Source organism: Brachionichthys hirsutus, chromosome 16 (assembly GCF_040956055.1).
Source record: "Brachionichthys hirsutus isolate HB-005 chromosome 16, CSIRO-AGI_Bhir_v1, whole genome shotgun sequence".
NCBI classification, from domain to species: domain Eukaryota; kingdom Metazoa; phylum Chordata; class Actinopteri; order Lophiiformes; family Brachionichthyidae; genus Brachionichthys; species Brachionichthys hirsutus.
The window spans coordinates 4,019,607-4,038,489 of record NC_090912.1 but is presented as its reverse complement, the minus strand read 5'-3'; the positions used below and the strand labels follow the sequence as shown (position 1 = coordinate 4,038,489).

General features: G+C 49.4%; 3 protein-coding genes across 3 annotated transcripts; 1 reads left to right on the top strand and 2 right to left on the bottom strand.

Moving 5' to 3' along the window:
* Positions 1 to 2: 2 nt before the first annotated feature.
* On the bottom strand, positions 3 to 1,647 carry cbx7a (chromobox homolog 7a; the record flags this gene model as incomplete). Its single annotated transcript, XM_068749781.1, has 4 exons — positions 1,327 to 1,647; positions 398 to 441; positions 205 to 270; positions 3 to 99 (listed from the first exon to the last, which is right to left on the bottom strand). Coding segments are annotated over exons 1-4 (276 nt in total), but the record flags the coding sequence as incomplete, so codon positions are not given.
* A 3,580-nt stretch (positions 1,648 to 5,227) lies between these two features.
* top3a (DNA topoisomerase III alpha) lies at positions 5,228 to 13,174 on the bottom strand. The gene is made up of 19 exons (XM_068750360.1): positions 12,989 to 13,174; positions 12,480 to 12,539; positions 12,295 to 12,368; positions 12,131 to 12,206; positions 11,765 to 11,873; positions 11,460 to 11,603; positions 11,185 to 11,355; positions 10,991 to 11,091; positions 9,464 to 9,538; positions 9,251 to 9,333; positions 8,947 to 9,157; positions 8,666 to 8,851; positions 8,437 to 8,566; positions 8,112 to 8,225; positions 7,843 to 8,008; positions 7,551 to 7,697; positions 7,265 to 7,387; positions 5,528 to 6,189; positions 5,228 to 5,408 (listed from the first exon to the last, which is right to left on the bottom strand). The coding sequence occupies exons 1-19, from the start codon at positions 13,172 to 13,174 to the stop codon at positions 5,248 to 5,250; spliced, it is 2,979 nt and encodes a 992-aa protein (XP_068606461.1). The 3' UTR covers positions 5,228 to 5,247.
* Positions 13,175 to 14,527: 1,353 nt separating this feature from the next.
* smcr8a (Smith-Magenis syndrome chromosome region, candidate 8a) lies at positions 14,528 to 18,221 on the top strand. Its single transcript, XM_068750310.1, has 3 exons — positions 14,528 to 15,150; positions 15,236 to 16,981; positions 17,762 to 18,221. Exons 1-3 carry the CDS (start codon positions 14,549 to 14,551, stop codon positions 18,219 to 18,221), a joined length of 2,808 nt encoding a protein of 935 aa, XP_068606411.1. The 5' UTR covers positions 14,528 to 14,548.
* Positions 18,222 to 18,883: the final 662 nt, after the last annotated feature.

Genomic DNA, 18,883 nt, shown 5'->3' with positions numbered 1-18,883 from the left:
TAGAAGTCCCGCGTTAGGTAAGGAGACGCTACCCTGAGGACGAGTCTCCTGGGTCTGAGACCTTTCCTCCGGTAGGAAAGTGCTCTAATCTTCTCCTGACTGGGGGGGGGGGGGACACGGAGACAAAATGAAACTGTAAGCAAGAGAACAAACAGAAACCAAAGTTCTTTGAAGCACAAAAAAAAACTTTCCATCACGACTCACTTCTCTTCGTAGGCCAGGACCAGACGCGGGTCCAAGATATTGTCCTCTGGTTCCCAAGTACTGTACCTGCACACATTCAGGGAACATTTACCATCGACCATCGACCATCTATCTGCTCCAGTGTTCAGGTAACAATACGCGTCTTCTGAGCGAGGGGTGAGGTCAGCGGACCATGACTCAGCGTTTTACTCACTTCGGGGACCATCCCTGCCATTTCAGGAGATACTCCACGTTACCCTGAGAGGAGGAGAGGAGGTGAGGAGGTGAGGAGGAGAGGAGGAGAGGAGAGGAGGAGAGAGAGGAGGAGAGAGAGGAGGAGAGAGAGGAGGTGTAACTGAGTGACATTCACACTGCGCTGCAGAAACACTCTGATTGAACCGGAGAAAGGACGCCTGGGGGGGGGGGTTAGGGGCATTTTCTCCCATCAAACGGTGTTTATCTGAGGGATGACGTCAATGACAGGGGGGGCGGGGCGGGGCGGGGCGGGGCGGCAGCCTCTCTGTCGGACCGCGTAAACACGTAAACATCCCGACTCGGGCTGACGTAGCGCACGCGGTTTGTACGACGATGACAAGCCATTACGTCATTCTGAACTTCATCACGTGAGGGTGACGTCAGGCTGCACTTGTCATGAGTTTGTAATTATTATATTCACCATCTCCTACATAAACGCTGAATAACGAGACTGTCCGCGGCTCCACGCGCGTCTCCTCCACTCCCGAGTCATTATGTCACCGTGACGCAGCAGCGGCGGCGGCGGCGTCTTTACGCAGCAGTTCGTTCCCGAAACCACCGCTCCGCGCACGGTGGCGTGTTTTAAAGCAAGTGCGCAGCAGCGCCGCGCGCAGTCCGGACCCGTTTTCCTACAACTGCGTAGGCTCCTCTAAAAACATCCATCCTGCAGCGGCGGAAGGTTACAGGATGTTCCCGAGCTGCGTAACGGCGCGGCGGTGAGCCAACAACAGCTTTACGCAAAACGTCCATTCCGCGTAAAGAGTTCGGGAACTGCGCAGCCGAGTTCAGGTGCGCGTAAAAACGGTGTTACCGGACGCGCCGCCGCGCCGGGACGATAACAACACCGAACAGAAGTTACCGGAGCGCCGGTCGCCATTCCGCGCTCACCTTTCGGACTCTCTTCTTCGTTATCGACTCCACGGCGAACACTTGGTCTCCTATCGATGACAGCTCCATCGCTCCGGACGCGAACCGGATCCGCGCCGTGACGCTGTTGTCCTAAAACAGTTGGAAGGAGAGCTGCTCCGGCTCCGGCTCCGCGGCAGGTGTGCGCGCCTCCTCGGGTCTCGAGTCCAGGCGTGCGCCTCCCTCACTTTTTAAAATCTGCGACACATCAACACGCAGGACAAACGCGCAAGATTAAAGTCGGGCGCGCCCCCTTTCCGTTGCGTAGGGCCGAGCCCCCAATGTTTGCGTGGCCGTGCCCGCGAGGCCGCGCACGCAAAGTGGAGCAAGCGTGCAGGAGAGGGACAGAGGAGGGACAGAGGAGGGAGGAGGGACAGGGGAGGGACAGGGGAGGGAAAGATCCAGAGACATTGCTTTTTGGTTCCCTCAAAATATTCTATTAGGACTAATCCTCAAAAACAAGAATACAGATTTTTTTTTAGTGAGTAATGAGTAATCTCATTATTATTACATATTACATATATTATTATTATTATTATTATTATACTAAATACACAATGTCGGTATTCCAAATCACCCCCATCCTGGCCTGCTCTGAAGAATGAACACATTTATATCAGAATTTACCAACTTTGTAATTTATTTTGAATTTACCTGTATGTATATATATATATATATATTTTTTTTCTTCTTTGTGGTTATTTTTGTATTTATTTATTTTCCTTCACGTATAATTACATTAGTGGACAGAGGAAGCAGTAAAAGCAGAACAGATCTAAGGCTGCAATGGAAATGAAAGCGTTGCTTCGCTCCCTCCGGCTGCGTTTGATCCAAATATGGAACTTAACGTTTGAACTTCATCTCAAGGTCTTTACATCTTGATTGCTTAGCAACCTGTCTGACTGACATCAGAGGTGAGGATGGCTGCTGGGATGCTGGAGATGACGTGAATTACAGAGGACCGCTCGGGCACCGATTGAACATCTCCTCTAACTTACCTGAACGTCTCCTCGTTCGGCCCCAGGTGGGAGTGGGAGGAGCTTACTGTCGTCTGTCCCCGAGGCCGGGGCGGAGCGGTTCACCGTGAAACTTTTGTGTCACTAAACACAAACGCCGTCCCTCCACACAGTCCATGCGGTCTCTGCACCTGGAACGCTCTGCATCACTTACCGGCATTGGGTGTCATGGCAACTGTTTCTACAGCGACTGTGCTGAAAAGCTGGATGATGATGATGATGATGATGAAGATGATGATGACGAGACAACAGGAGGACTTGGAGAACAGCTCAAGACTGAAGTGACGCACCTCTGCGACCTTTCGACTTTGACCTTTCACCTCTGAGTTCTGACATTCTTACTGTGACTTAGAGTGGCCATCATTGTCCAGTTATTATAATGATTTATCAAAAAGGTGATTCAGTGAGATCCGTGTCCTCCGGGGGACTGAACGTCTCTGATGTTTGGACAGCTTGCCTTCAAAAGCAGGGGACGGTTCGCAGGTGGGACAGTGTCCCTCTGGACTGATGTCCTCCATGCTGCACACAGAGAGGAGTCCATTCCTGTCACTCAGGTGTCCACCGGGTGTATTATATGATCATTATAAGGATGTTATTGTGTTATTATGGGATGCAATTCAGAACAGACACGCGGCCGTCAGTCACATGACTTGTTCTCTGCCCGGATACTCCACCCGGCAGGACGGATCGCTCCGCTCCGCTCCGCTCCCACCCACGTTCAGTGACTCACCAATGAGTCACTGAACGTGACGGTGAAAATCACCGCGCTGGAATATCAAGAGGACAAACATCAGGGGGAACTCACGGCACCGTGCCGGGAATCCGCGCGCTCCCGGTTTACGCCCCGCCCCTTTACACCCCCAGGGAGCTGCACTTCATTTATCCACGTCCGTTCCAGAGTTACAAGCTGCGCTTCCTGGGAAAACCAAACCTGCAGGGAAACAAACACAAGCACGATCCCGATTCACGACACCGGAGTACCGGACCGGTAAACATGCGACGCGTGAGCAGACCCACGCAGTCTGCAGCAGTGGACAGGACCAGTAGCGGAAAAGTACTGCCGGTATTCCCAGTGATGGAAAAGTACGCCTAGTATTCCTAGTGATGGAAAAGTACTGCCGGTATTCCTAGTAATGGAAAAGTACACCTAGTATTCCTAGTGATGGAAAAGTACGCCTAGTATTCCTAGTAATGGAAAAGTACGCCTAGTATTCCTAGTGATGGAAAAGTACGCTTAGTATTCCTAGTAATGGAAAAGTACGCCTAGTATTCCTAGTGATGGAAAAGTACACTTAGTATTCCTAGTAATGGAAAAGTACGCCTAGTATTCCTAGTGATGGAAAAGTACGCCTAGTATTCCTAGTGATGGAAAAGTACGCCTAGTATTCCTAGTAATGGAAAAGTACGCCTATTATTCCTAGTGATGGAAAAGTACGCCTAGTATTCCTAGTAATGGAAAAGTACGCCTAGTATTCCTAGTGATAGAAAAGTACTGCCGGTATTCTTATTGATGGAAAAGTACTGCCGGTATTCCTATTGATGGAAAAGTACGCCTAGTATTCCTAGTAATGGAAAAGTACGCCTAGTATTCCTAGTGATAGAAAAGTACTGCCGGTATTCTTATTGATGGAAAAGTACTGCCGGTATTCCTATTGATGGAAAAGTACTGCCGGTAATCCTAGTGTTGGAAAAGTACTCCTAGTATTCCTAGTGATGGAAAAGTACCACATTTTCCCATAGAGAAGATTTGATCAGTGTAAACTTTTGCTCTTTAAACATGAACGTGTCATTCCAATAATCCTAAAAACATACAGCGGTCACGCAGGACGCCGCTCCACGTGCACGTCCACGTCCACGTGCACGTCACAAGCACTTTCTTCGAACATTCTTGAGGACGAGTCAAGTGTCGCGGATCCTGTTTTGCTTTGGACGAGAATCATCCTTCAGATGTCACCATGGAAACCACACACATGACATCAGTGTAATATTTCGACTGTCGAAAGGCACGACTGCTTAATGAAGTTAATGCATTTATAAGTGAGGGTGAGATTATAGCGAGAGTTACTCCGGAGTCCGGACAAAAACAAGATGACTCAGATTCCTTGGAATTTTTATGTTGCTGGGATGAAAATGAAAACCAAATGTTTCTTAGATGACTCAGCCCTCAATGACGCCGTCTTCTGATGTGCATACCGGTACTTTTAAGACATATTATAAATAGGACCCAGCGTGTCATCTTTAACACCACAACCCGAGCACCGACGTCAACAACAGCAGAAATTCTGGAATTTCAGTCTCAAATCAGCCACAGAAAATATTAGAACGCTGCATAAAATCTAGCAAAGGGCTGCGACAGCTAATCTGAGCGTTTTTACACAAATGCACGATTTATATTTAGTTAAAAGTTAAAAGGCTGAAAGTTGATACCTCGAAATGGAACAAAAGACTCACAACAACTTCTAAAGCCACATAAATAAACAATGATCTTTACTTTATATCCATTTTTATTAGTGTTTGTCAATATTAAAATAGAAATCTTTGGTTGTGGTAGAGAAACAAGCTGGTTCACATCGTTCTGATATAAAAACGGCCGACTCTGTTAAAGACAGACGAGTTTATTACAAATGAACCGTCGGCATTAAATCCGTCTTCTGACACGTCGGGATCCAGGTGGACACAGAGACACACAAGAGATGGACGATTCATCTGATCCAGGACCAGATGAGGACGCCTCCCCCTGCAGGTTTCAGTCAACATGCCTGTTTAAAAATGTTTTTATTCGTTTGGAACGATGCTCAGGGATGTAATTCTTTAGCATGAAGGTTGTCGAAGAATCGGCCTCACTAATCTGCACTAATCAGCCCCCCCCCCCCCCCCCGTGTCTTTATCAGCGCTGGGGACAGGTAGCTCGGGTGTGTCCTGGCATGCGGCAGATGCCGCAGGTCCGAGGTTTCTTCGCAGCTGGAGGTCTGTTAGCATCGCCCGCTACCTTCCTCTCGTTCTTCCTTCCGTCTCCTCCTCCGCCATTGAATCCACCACCAAAAACAGCTGGAGGGAGGAACAGACACAGAAGGAGACTCAGTGACTCTTTAGGACTTCTATCAGAGTGACAGCCGGAGGAAAGAAAACGGTCTCAGTGTGTGTGTGTGTGGGGGGGGGGGACTTGCCTGGTGGGGGTGCATTCTCTTCAGCCCACTGGAAAAAGCCACACTGCTGCTCCCGCAGCCTCCCACAGGTGTGGAACGTCCGGCCCTTGTTCGGCCCGTCTTTCTGCACGGTGCGCGTCACCGCTGCCTCGTTGCAGTTGCACATCGTCTGTCCCACATGTCCAGAGGCGTTTCTGAACCCCAGAGGGGTCCCGGGAGGCTGGGCGGTGTACGCCGCTTGATGTTGGGCTCCTCGACTCTGCGGCGCCCCCTGTTGACTCGGCTGATCCGCCCACAGGAAGAAGTTGCAGCTCCCGGCGTTGCACTTGTAGAACTGGCGGCCGTGGTTGGGGCCGTCCTTGCGCACCGTGAGGAGGAGGGCATCCTGACCGCAGTTACACACGATGGCCTCGCCGTTGGTGACGCCGCCGCCGTTAGGTGGTCGCCGTGGCTGCGGGTTAGAGGAGGGGACAGGAAGGAGAGGCGCTCGAGGAGATGAATGTGGTGCTCTGGGAGGAGGTGGAGCTGGTGTATGAAGGTCATCTTGTCGGCCTCCTCCTCCGGATCGAAGATACTTCAGGTCCAGAACTTCTCTGAGCGTCTCATCACATCCGCCGATGCAGCCGACGAACTCCAGAGGCATCGTGGGAGGGAGGGAGCCCCGGCGAAACTTCAACTTCAACCTGAAGAACGCAGGAGACACAAGAAATGAACGTTACATGGAATGAAAAGAAGAATTGATCATATAACAATATGAAACACTTACAGAAATCAGCTTTCCTTTCCCAGCACACTTTCACTGGTTGGTCTAGTCAGTTTATTAATTATGCAAATGCCAAATAGGAAACTGTTATATAAGCTGATAAAGATGCTTCGTGAAATTTGACAGATTTTCCAATTAAATATACTGTAAAACATGTAAAACATGAACTGAGGGTGAATATTCAAGTTTATTATTTATAGAATCAATGAAAATCTTACTTTGTAAGTTCCCTACGCTCGACTATGTAAACAATTTGCACTGGTATAAAGTGAACAAAGGTAAATATATATATTATATTAGGATTAACATTTGACTATCTTTAACTTGACGGTGAGAGGAGTTTTCTCCTTTGTCCACTTGGAGGACATCGGCTCATTTCAGGACATATAAAGCTAAACAACATAGATTTAAGTCCCAAACTATCTTATCCAAACTCGCACATCTTTGGTGCGAGTTTGATCTTTTGGGATCATGCAGCAAGAAACTCCAAACATTTGCTGTTATCAATCTGCTGAGAGAGATCTGATAAAAAAAAACAAATCTGCTACACTGCTGTTATGCAGTATAAGTGCAGCGGTTCAACTTCGAGTTCTGTAGCAGATCGGTTGCCACGGCAACAAATGCTGGTGTGGAGCGCTTGGGCTCGCTGCCCTATATTTGGACTGAGCTGAGACACGTGCTCAAGAGGTTAACGCCGCCCACTCGGTGAGGCGAGCTGGTTGATCTGGGACACGTGAGGCACGTGCTCGCAAAAAACAAAAAAAACAAGGAGTAGGAGTCAGAAGAAAACAATAAAAAGTATGTTCGAGTTAAATAATCTTTTAGTTACTACGGGAAGCGGAAACACTCAAACTCGATTTCAACGAGCAGCCCCCCCCCGTGTCACGCGGGGGGGGGGCATCAATGTTGTCTCTGTCTTCAAGAGGTTGGCGTTGTTCTCTCGGCGCCGTCAGTGTGTTTTTGTCTGTGACGTCGAGTCCGGTTCTGTGACTCACATGTGAACCGGTGGCGGCCGACAGGTGGGACAGACGCCGTCGTCTCTGCCGACCTCCAGCACCATCTCAGGGAACCACACGGCCGCCTTACACTCCGGGAAGCCGACGCAGGTCAGGTACTTCCTGTCGGTAAACACAAGAGACGAGGGGCGGAGCTTGCACGGTCACACTGACGACCGAGGAAGGAATTGAAATCACTCTTTGTTTGTTTGTCGTTCTTTACTATGCTGGGTTGGAATGAAGACTTTAAATACGAATTTGTTCGACAGTTTAGCGCTCGTCTCACCTGTTCCCCTCCCTCTTTTTCTTCAGCACCATGTCCCGCCCGCAGTTGGGGCACTTCCTGACGGGTAGAGGATTATCCATGTCCTGCTGCTCTTCTTCAGAGATCTGCTGAGCTGCGCCCAGATACGGAGACAGCGCTTCATCCAACCTGAGGACACGACAGGAACCTGCTCGTTTACTGGACAGGTCAACCTGATCCGTGTCTGCGAAACGTGACACTTCTGGGTTGGAACGCTGCTTCAGAAGTACTTGCATCTACGGCGGGGGGGGGGGGGGGGTGACAGGTCACTCACTTCTTAGCCTTCCTGGCGGACTCCGTGAAGACGGTCTTATATTTCTGCACGTGGTGCTGCAGCACGCTCCGTCGGTCCTTCCTGCCCTGCCCTACCAGCTTGAGATCGGCCTCCAGTTCGGCACGCAGGTTTGGCTTGGACATCTCGTAGCCCATGGAGTTGTACCCTAAACGCACCGATTTGGACAGATGCTTTGTGGGTAAGGGACGGCATCACGAGGAAGCCTGTCAACATAGCACGTTTTATAAAAGCTATGGGTAACACCGTACCCTCCACCAGACCCATCCCGAGCTCTCCAGGTAGAAATCTCTGGTCAGCTGTCAAACCCACATACATGCGGCTCTTAATGGTCTCAATGTGCTCCGCATGGGTTGCGTCTGTGCCTGGAACACGCAGAGTTCACATCCAACAGTTAACACCGAACAAACAACCATCCGGTGTTTGACAATCTGTCTACAGGTTTGTTTCAGGGAAGCGTTTCTCTGCTTTACCGGGAAAAAAATCCATTAAAATGAGATGTGGGCATTAATAAATGACTAAAACCTTTCTCTCTGTGTGTGTGTGTGTGTGTGTGTGTGTGTGTGTGCCATGCACCAATGCCGTGTTTCTCCATCAGTGCTATGAGGTCGGCTTCAGTGAGCAGCTGGGGGGGACTTGTCTGTCCGTCCACCATCTCGATGGCGGACGGCTGGAACTGGGCGCCTTGCTCGTACACTGGAATCAGCTGCACGCACGCACACACACAACATGCTAAGTTACAGGAACATAAAGATTAGGCTGGCATTTACACACACACACACACACACACACACACACACACAACCTTGGTACTCCACTTGTCATACGGGTAAACGTCCAAGTAGTTCCTAGCAATGATCATGAGTCCTGAGGTGGAGAACCTCTCCTGAGCGATGTCTATGTCCACCACGGTCTCCTGGCCCAAAGCATCCTGGGATACACAAGCCAGGAAGTGTCGGACGATGAACTCGTACAAACGACCTTCGTTGCCCTTGGAAAGGAAAGATTTAAACACAAAATTATTACTTAACACCATTTCACAAACACACATACTTGTGTTTGTCTGGAAGCTTCATGCAGGCCCACCTGCAGTGTGCTGCTGTGCTTGGTGGGGTGTATCGGGGGGTGAGCTTGATCCGATTTCTTGCCCTGTCGTGGGTTGGGACCCCCGGCTTGATCGAGCACCCGCTGGGCAAAGGCGCCCCAGACCGGGCTTGGCGTCTGCTGCTCCACCAGAGGAGCCAGGGCCAGATCTGGGGGATAGATGTTTGTTTCTGTGCGAGGGTAGCTGATATACCTGCCAGAGCGGGAAACAAACAAACAAACACACACATTCATGTTTACACACAACAACAAAGCGCTGGCTTTGCGTTACCTCACATACGCTCACCCTTGGGTGTAAAGCTTCTCTGCAATTTTCATCGTCTCTTTGGCGTTGATTCTGAGCTTGCGAGATGCAAGTTTCTCCATTTCCTGTCGGTCGGATAAAAGTGGATGGTACGGCGCGGGATGGGAGTGGGGGGGGAGAAACAAAAATGTGTTTTTGTGAAAAGACTTTTGTGCACTTTACCGGCGTGCTGCTGTGTGTCTTCTATATTCTTACCACAGTGTCCAGAGGAAGCGGCCTCCACTTGCTCTTGGGTTTGCTGGTTACTGAGGTGACTGTTGCTATGGGATCCTGAAATGAATTAAAAGATATTCTCTTTCTGGAGTCTCGACTGGTGGCGTTTTGGCCCATTTCATTCAGGCTGATTGACATTCACACATTCACATTCACTGCTCTATCCTCCTGAGGTAAGTGCTGCAGGCAGAGAGGAGGTTACAACCCACCCACACACACACACACACACACACAGCAGCGATATTTACATTAAATAAATACTGCTAGGCTAATTTGTGCTGCGACAATGTTTGTCAAAAGACATTCCCTCGAGCTTCAGTGTGAATACATTCAGCAGATGTTACGCAACCGCTTTTTGCATTTGTTTTTGTTTGATAGCCTTGGTGCTTCGCTTTCTGACAGCCGTAGAATATCACAGAACATTCAGCATGTATGTATTCACCCCCCCCCCCCCCCCCAAAGGGATCTTTGGGGGGGGGGGGGGGGGGAGACCATTAAGAGCCACACAAAGCTCTGAGACTGGCCAGTTTGAACTGGATCAGAATTCCTTACAAGTAATTTCAATGCAAACACGGTTTTCTTTTAATCCTGGGCTTCGTTACACTTATCAAAAATCTTTTTTTAGGAACCTGTCATCAGTACATCCGATCATCTTTCACCTCTCTATTGGCCTTTAGAGCTTGGGAGGGTTGCTGCTGACTCACTCTGAGTGGCTGAGGGACATTATGTCCTTTTCACACAACTCTGTTTGCAATTTCAATCTAAAATTCCAAAAGCCACTGGGAGCTTTCCAGGAATGCCCCCCAAGCTCAAGTTCCATTTCCTCCCCTTTTCTATCTTTAGTACTTTTCGTTGACTGCTGTGAGTAAACACTTCCTGCTAGACCCTACCCTTTTTTTAAAACTATTATTTAGTGACGGACTTTTTCCTTCCTCTTCCTGCAAATCTAAAAACCTGTCGTCGAGCTGCTTTCTATCATAAGTAGAGGTTAAAATATCTCTTTTATATGTGATTTCAACCTCTAGGATTCGTTACTGGGCTGTCATACCTGCCTTTTTTATATTTTAATACTTCAATAATACACATAACTACAGTAGCTGATTTCTACATCTTCAGTCAAAAGATTTGATGAGATTAAATACCTGAGAAATAATACAAATCAATCTGATTTGGCCTGAGAGTACAAAAATGACAATTTAAAGACATTGGGAGATTTGTTTTAACAGCGGTAAACTCGCCACTCACACACATTCCTTGTTGGTCCACTTCACTTCTGTAACGTAACTGTTCTGTCTCTTTAAAAGTATATTTCGTAAAAAAGCAAATATACATCGTGAAAAGGTTTCACATCAAATGTACCAAGGAAAGAGCTCACAGCAGCAAAGCACAGCAACAGAGCCTATTATGTTAGTTTACCTTATTCACATGCAAAACTCCATCTGACTAACAGCAGAACACAAATCCAAAGCTTGCGTGTGTATTTACACAAACATAAAAATAGGCACGTACCTCCATGCAGATCTGGTAGAGCACCAAGCAAGCTGTGTGACTGAAGAGACGGTTTCTTTTCCAGCTGAACTCCACGACGTCCTCCTCCGTCTCATGCAGCACTAAGACAAGACAGACCAGAAAGACAGAATGAAAGAAGAGGAGTACCTGCATCTGCGTTAGAGCTCTGAGTCTGTTCGTAGATGAGTTCGCACCTTTAATCTTATAGAAAGTCTCTGGAATGAAGGACTGGATGGCTTTAAAACGCTCCACCACGAAGCCCAGAGTGGGGAATTGGCAGCTGCCGTATGAGATCAGCTGATTGGCCAAAGCCTGCGGAAAGATCTTCTGTAGGCGAAGCGTCTGGAAACGAGTGAAGGATGCACCTGAACAAGAAACGAGAACAGCAGAGCGAGTGGGAACATTCCCATAACACCCAGCGTTTCCATTCTGTCCAGCTCTTTAGACGGTACGGTTTAGGCGGCGTTACCTATCCGCAGATCCAGCTCCTGGCGGACATCCACAGCATCGCTGATGTTGGAATCTGGCTCTGTGAGCGTCTCGCAAGCTCTCTGGATTGAGTTGGGTGTGATCTCAGAAAACTTTGCCCGGAATACCTGTAGATTGGGCTTCACTGAAAAACATACAAATATTACAGGAAACGTTTTTTCCAGCCAAACAGTCACAGAAAGAAAAAAAAAAAAAAAAGGAAACACCTTGACATACGAGTTCTGAACTCAAATCACTCGTATATATCAAATCATTATTTTCCCATATAAAACCTGCACCTCACACCTGCTTTGCAGACATCTATAATTTCAAAGCCAATGTTTTCTCCTTCTCTGTCACAATCGGTCCAGATGACCAAGGCTTGGCACTGCCTCACCTCTTTCTCTAGCGTCCGCTACAGAGAAAAAGAACAGAAGGAGACAAAGAGAAAGAGGGTTAAATCTGAGCGTGAGAAGGACATAAAAAGCTGCAGCCATTTTCAGATAGCCACAATCAGCATTATTTCCTTCAGATAAAAACCGTGACCTCCTACCACTGAGACATGAAGGGACCGAAATAAATAGAGCAGCTGCTCTCTCACGGTTATTTAAATAGTAGCTAGAGGTTTCATTTATATTTTATGACTCCTAGAAGGAGGATAAATAAGCATACCTTTATTTGCATCATCTTATCTGGACAGTATTTCTCAATCTCAGCATCAAATAACAGAACGGGGTTGCAACTGTGCCTTTGTAGAGGGAAGAAACAAATAATGCAGTTTACGATCTGTAAGACACGGAATATTACGGAAGCAAAAGAATCTTGTTTTAACTCACCATTTCTGGAAAGGTGCTTTAAATTCCAGAGCCAGTAAATGGCCTGAAACCGATGTCATCGCCACCGTCACATTCTGGAGAGACGATCACGAAACAAACGCAGATAATGAGGCACAGCACTAATCACAAAGGCAAACGTGGTTATACTCAATCATTTATAATCAATCATTTATGTATTTCCTTGCCTGGCCGAAGAGATGATATTCATATTCATAGATTTTATTAAACTTTGACATTCCTTCCCTCTGAAATGGAAACAAAGACTGTCAACATTGGAGCAATGGAAGTAACAGAAAAACCAAATCGAGTCATCCTCTGTATTTGTTCTGGGAGATATAAATCCAGACAGACAAATAACGGATTATATTTAGATCGATGTGTGATCAGGGACACAAAGAGGTTAGACATAATGATTAGGACAATTATCTTTAAACAGTTTATATATTCTGAACCATACCTCCGAAGTAACATTTACATAATAGCATTAATTCCTAAATTAAAGCTACGTTGGTGGCTCTTGACAATCAGCTAATATGTGAATTTCAGAGGTTTGGGTGTTTGGGGGGGGGGCTGTAATGACGAGTGTGCGATCAACAAGCTGTTTTGTGGACTATGAAGATTTGAAGACCACATATTGATTTCCAATATGCTGGAATTGATCTGTTGTTGGTGTGTTTGTGACATTACGACTGACCCTCCTAAAGCCGCCGCTGGACATGATCTCTGAGATGCCTTTGGCTGCGTCGTTCTTCTCGGCTACGCAGAGGACCCGCTTAACCCGACCCTGGTTTCGGATCATTTCTTCCACCCGGTGAGCCGCGCAGAAGCTCCTTCGCAGAGCCGATCGAAGCAGGGATCTCCCGAATAGCTGCTCCAGCATGCCTGGGCTGCTCCTACGTGAAACAGCCGGTCCTCCCGACAGAGCCCACTGCTAATGTTTCCCCGCTGTTAGCATATGAAGCGGCATAGCTAGCACGAGCGTCTGTATCCGCTGCCAAAACTCTTTTAAAACAAAAAATAACTATCCAAACGTTAGCCGAATTTAACTCTGCTAACGCATAAGAATATTATCGCCATTGTGTGAAAAACGCTAATTTAGAACTTTAACGTGGCAGCGACATTTATCAGCGGCAACGCTAGCTCTGTTTACAAACTTCCCCGCCCGCCCGCCTGTCAAACGTACTGCCGTATTCAAGGTCGTAACACTGTCGTGAAATCCTTAAACGTAAAACGTACACGCACAAAAACAAATCTGTTTTTATAAAGTTTTATTCAGATTGATATTACAGTATTCGCAATAACATTTATTGTGTGAGTACTGTTGTTATATCATGTAAACGCTGCGCAGCGGATGCACCCTAAATCAGAAAGTTTCCTTTAACAATAAATATTTATTGATCCCGAAGGAAATTTGGAAATATAATAATTGTTCATATTTGCAAGTTGTTGTTTTTTAATATACACGTAATGCTCAATTGAAATAAAACATTTGAAACCCGAATAAAGAAAAAGACAAATCACGTTCAGATGTGTTGGGAACTGAACCCTCGGTATTTTTTAAAAATATATTATAACTCCTGTATATCCCTTCTGCAATCATCTCAGACTGAACGCAAACTATTTTTTAATCAATAAATGTTACATTCTCATTTCAAGGTGGAGTTTCTCCAGCCTGGGGAGGCAGACTGGTCACATGACAAGACTCCAACCAGCTGCTCTATAAACATGGCGGCTGTCTCCGGACGTGAGAATGACTTTCTGCGGTTAACGCTGCTTCTGTCGTACCGGCGTCCCGCATCGCCCCGCATCGGACGCGACGCGTGGTGAGAGGAGGAGAGGCGCGTCTCACGCAGCGGGGATGGTCTTCTGCCTCCTCGGGTAGTTGCCGCAAGAACATTTTTTCTTTTTAAAGAGTCACTCTGATTTTATTTCTGTCTCGGCGGCTGCTTTTATTTTATCTGCCACATGTGATCTCATCTTGTTCTGCAGACTGACTCCTGGGGGGGGGGGGCACGGCTGAATTCTGGGCCCACTCTGCTTAGATTTGACAGATTTTATGGTCATCTGTGTGTGCGTGCGTGTGTGCGTGCGTGCGTGCGTGCGTGCGTGTGTGCGTGTGTGCGTGTGGGGACTCTCCATCTCCGGGTCTCCCAGAATTTGCAGCAGAATGGCTGATCCGACTGCTGATTTATGACGTGACTAGAATTACCGCGCTGCGTGTCGTGTCTCTCATGCCTTGCTCAACGGCGCCACCATGATAGGCTCACCTGACGTGGTGGCTTTCATTAGAGAAGACGAGTATGGCGAGACAAATCCCAACCCCTCGGCTCTCCCCGCGGAGTTCTCCGTCCCCCTCCACCCGCTGGCTGGCTTCAACCCCTGGGCTAAAACCTCCTTCGCCAAGTTCGCTAGAGACTTCATCCTGATCTCCGAGTTCTCTGAGCAGGTGGGCCCTCAGCCTCTCCTCACCGTCCCCGATGACCCGAACGTCTGCGGAACCTTTGATCTCAACTACTTCTCATTGCGCATCATGTCGGTGGACTACCAGGCCTCCTTCGTGGGGCATCCGCCCGGCACCGGCTACCCACGGCTCAGCTTCGTGGAGGACTCCAGGGTCGTGCTGGGGGACTCGAAGGAAGGCGCGTTCGCCTACGTCCACCATCTTACGCTGTACGATCTGGAAGCGAGGGGCTTCGTGCGACCGTTCTGCATGGCGTACGTTTCGGCGGATGAGAGGAAGATCATGCTTCAGTTTCAGGAGCTGTCCCTCCGCTTCTCTCAGGCCTCCGAGTGCCTCAAGGCTGGGAACAGGAGGGCATTCGCCAAGGAGCTCCAGAGGAAACTCCAGGACCTCGAGTAAGAGCTCCACGTCATCCTTGGGTATGAAATATGAAATATTCCGTCTATGACGACAGGTTTTTTTTTTTTTCCTCCTTCTCAGGTACACTCACTCCGTGCTGCAGAGGGAGGAGGGCCTCCAGAGGGAGGCGGGGCCTCAGCGCATGTACTCTCCTCATGCTGTGGAAAAGGCCAACGAGCTCGCCAACGTGGAGAAGAGCATCTACGAACACAGAGACCTGCTGAGGCAGATCAGCTCCTACCACCAGCGCCCCCGTCGGGATCCGCACGCCGCCGCCGCCGCCGCCGCCTGCCAGAGGTGCGTCGCGGATTGCTTGGGCGAGTGCGAGGAGCTTCTGGAGAAACACGGCCAGCTTGCCAAGCCTTTCAGCTGCGGCGACGAAGGGCGGGGTCGCGTCGATGATGAACGGGGATTTGGTGACGAGCGAGAGGCGGCGGTTAAGCACGGGCCGTCCTACACGCCGCGGCTGATCAAAGCCAAGTCTGCAAAGTGTTTCGACAAGCGCCTGAAGACGCTGCGAGAACTGTGCGACGATACTTTCTACGCGTCGACTGTGGAGCTCCTGAAGGCGACGGAGAAGAGTTTCCGGGGGGACCTGAGCTACCTGCACACTCGCCGCCTGGACGGGGCGTTACGCAGGAAACAGAGAGTCACCAACTTCCTGTTTGAGGAAGGGCTTGGTGATGATGAGGATGAAGGGCGGGCACTGAGACCCTTCTGTGCTGTGAACCACGCTCTAGACAACTACACGCTCTTGAATCCCCCTCCGATTGTGCTCGGACCAGAACCTCTAGAGCTAGATGGTTTGGCCTTTCCGGATCCCCAACACCCAGCGCCCGAGGCCCGCAATTCTCAAAGGATGCGTGAACTTGGGCTCGTGGAGGCCCGTCTGGAGTCCGCCCCACTGGAGGGCGAGGAGAGTTCAGAAGAGGCCAAAGGAAGCTTCAGCAGCGGTGACAGTGGGACGAGTCGAGCCGGGAGACGACAGGATCCGGCAAGTATGATGTTGGACGCCCCTGATCCTGATCCCGATCCTGATTCTGATCTGACCCCTGACGCTGACCATAATGCTGATCTGGAAAGGGAGAGCAGCAGTGAAGATATCGAGACCACGGCTGGGGAGGACGAGGGAGACCAGACGCCCGTGTCTTTGCTGGACGTGATGTCTGAGCCGGACGCCAGCAGGGACGATGCGTCTGAGGGAGTCGCTAATGGGACTTGTGAGATTGAGTCTGATTTGTTGATTCCAGCAGACGCAGCATGTTGCATGGCCCAAGATGGGCTCCTTTACGAGGCCTCCGGCCCAGAGTCGGTGCCTCGCCGAGACCAAATCTCCCGTTCGCCGCCCTGTCCAAACCCGGTGGTCAACCAGGAGCCCCACGCCCTGCTTCCGCTCCAGGAGGACTACGCGGTGGGTTCTCCGTCCTCGGAGAGGCCCGCCGCGGGGCTCCTCGCAGATGGCGTGTCCGGCACCTCCGCGGACGATGGGTCAGACTACACCATGAGTGCTTCTGCGGGCTCCGATCGAGCGGCGTCGCCTCTCGGCTACGGGGCCGCGGTGACCCCGCGTCAGAAAAAGAAAGCCGCACAAGGCGCCTTGAGGTTCGTGCGACAGTACCCGTTCGCCACGCAAGCCCTGTGGTGCCTGCTGAGCGGCAGGACGCTGGTGGTGCTCGGTGCAGACGAGGGACGGGTCCGAAGGCTGGTCGGTGCGCTGGCCCTCTTTGTGCCGGCTCCTGGGAGGTGTGGCGAGAGGGTGCAAGCCTGGCTGTCCTGCCCGTTCACGCTCAACGACCTCCAGAGGTGGAAACTCATTGGATTGCAAAGGTATGTCCTCTTTTAAAACGCCGTCGACCGTAAGCTTCACCGATTCACGACGTTTGCTTTTGTAGTCTGTTTTAAAAAGTTGTGTGTTTTGATGTATATTGCATTGCAATATTTTTTTTTTTAATGGCATGCATGATGATGATGTACGTGTACTGAAATCGGATCACCGGTGCTTCGTACGGTGTTGGGAGACGGTGTGTTCCTCTCCTCTGGTTGTGTTGTGTCTTAGTCATCTCCTCCGTCTCGGCACTCAATGACTCACACAACCAATCCCCCCCCCCCGCCGTGGAATGACGATATTGTAATTTAAAAATATTTGATCTTTCAATAGTTGCTAATGGAAAGCAAATCTCGCCTCCTCGTGATTCCAGAGTCGTATGTTATGCGCCTTCTAATGTTACGAGTTTGGGTCCCCTGAGCCGTCGCCACTTATTGACTGAATCGTTTTGATCTGATTTATTGTAGAATGCGTCCACGTAGACAAACGCAAATCCACCTCGGGTGTTTCTGTGTGTGGTGTGAACTATAACTCCTTTATTAAAAATGTAAAATGGTGTGGCCCATCCTCCGCTATACCCTGTAAATGCACGTCTTTGGGGCTCTGTGCACGACGCAGCAACCATTGTCAGGTGCATAATAGTAATCGCTGGTTGTATGTGGTCTGCAATGCGCATTTTGCTGCTGCCCTCCAGTGGCTTTTACGCTGGACCAGAAAAAAGAGGCTTCGTTTATGGCTGAATGAAATCAAACCAAGCAACGTGTCCGTCTGTGTCCCCACAGAGTGGCGTCCCCCGTGGGCTCCAGCATGTTTTACTCGCTGTCCCGCTACAGCCGCTACGTCTCCGTCCTGGATGCGGACCAGAAGACTTTGCGCTGCCCTCCTTATCAAGGCCGTCTCCTCGCCAACGTGTCCGATCGCCGAACGTCCATCCGCCGTGGCTCCACCTACTTCCTCCATTTGCAGAGCGCGCTCTGTCGCCTGGCAGCCAAGGCTTTCCTGCTGACCTTCACCCACCACCTCCACCTGCCGGTCAGCTTCACCGAGGGGCCCGAGGCGGCGGAGGGCCGGCGGCGCTGCTTCCTGCGGGAGCAGCTGGGGCTCGGCGAGGAGGACGGTCGGGTGCTGCTCTACCTCAGCCGTCGCATCGCTCAGCGGTACCTAAGCCCCGCCAAGGCGGACATGGTGACGCCAGCTTGTTTTAGTTTTAACTACACCACCAGCGTTTTATACAAAATCTGATATTCCACTAGGAGGAAATCGGTGGTTCCAAACCGTCTTTTTATCCTTTGGTTTCTGCACTGAAGGGAATTTTAATGAAGTGTTTTATTTACAGGTCAAGCTCTGAATTTTATTGTTTGATCACCTGCCACGCTGTCTTTTTTTCCTCTGATCTTGCTCTTTCCCCTGCGGAAAATAAAGACAGAGAGATTTGTGAGTTTGGGCCAGAGTGTGTGTGTGTGCGCACTCACAAACACACACAAACACACAGAGCTTATTGTCCTTTGAGTCATTGGTGTGTTTTTCTGTTCCTTGGAAAAATGTTACTTGCACTTATTACTGCCCAACCCCTTTCCACACACACACACACGCACACACGCACACACGCATCTTAACAAACTAGATGTGACCTTCAGAGAGCAAACATGAAGTAAACATTCCCAAATGCTGCTTTTGGGTTTTGATGCATGAGGAAGCGTATCTGGCGTGTAAATTAGGCCCAGATGGGCCCCAGTGATGATTGCATGTACCACGATGTGCTCTGGTGCTCACTCGCCCATCTAACAGCCACAACCTGCCATTTTAAAGCTGCTTCAACCTAAATGTATTGGATGTCACTGTTGTCTGTGTGACTGTTGTGGTGTTAGCATGAGACTGTCTTGTGTTTGGGTGACTCACTTGTA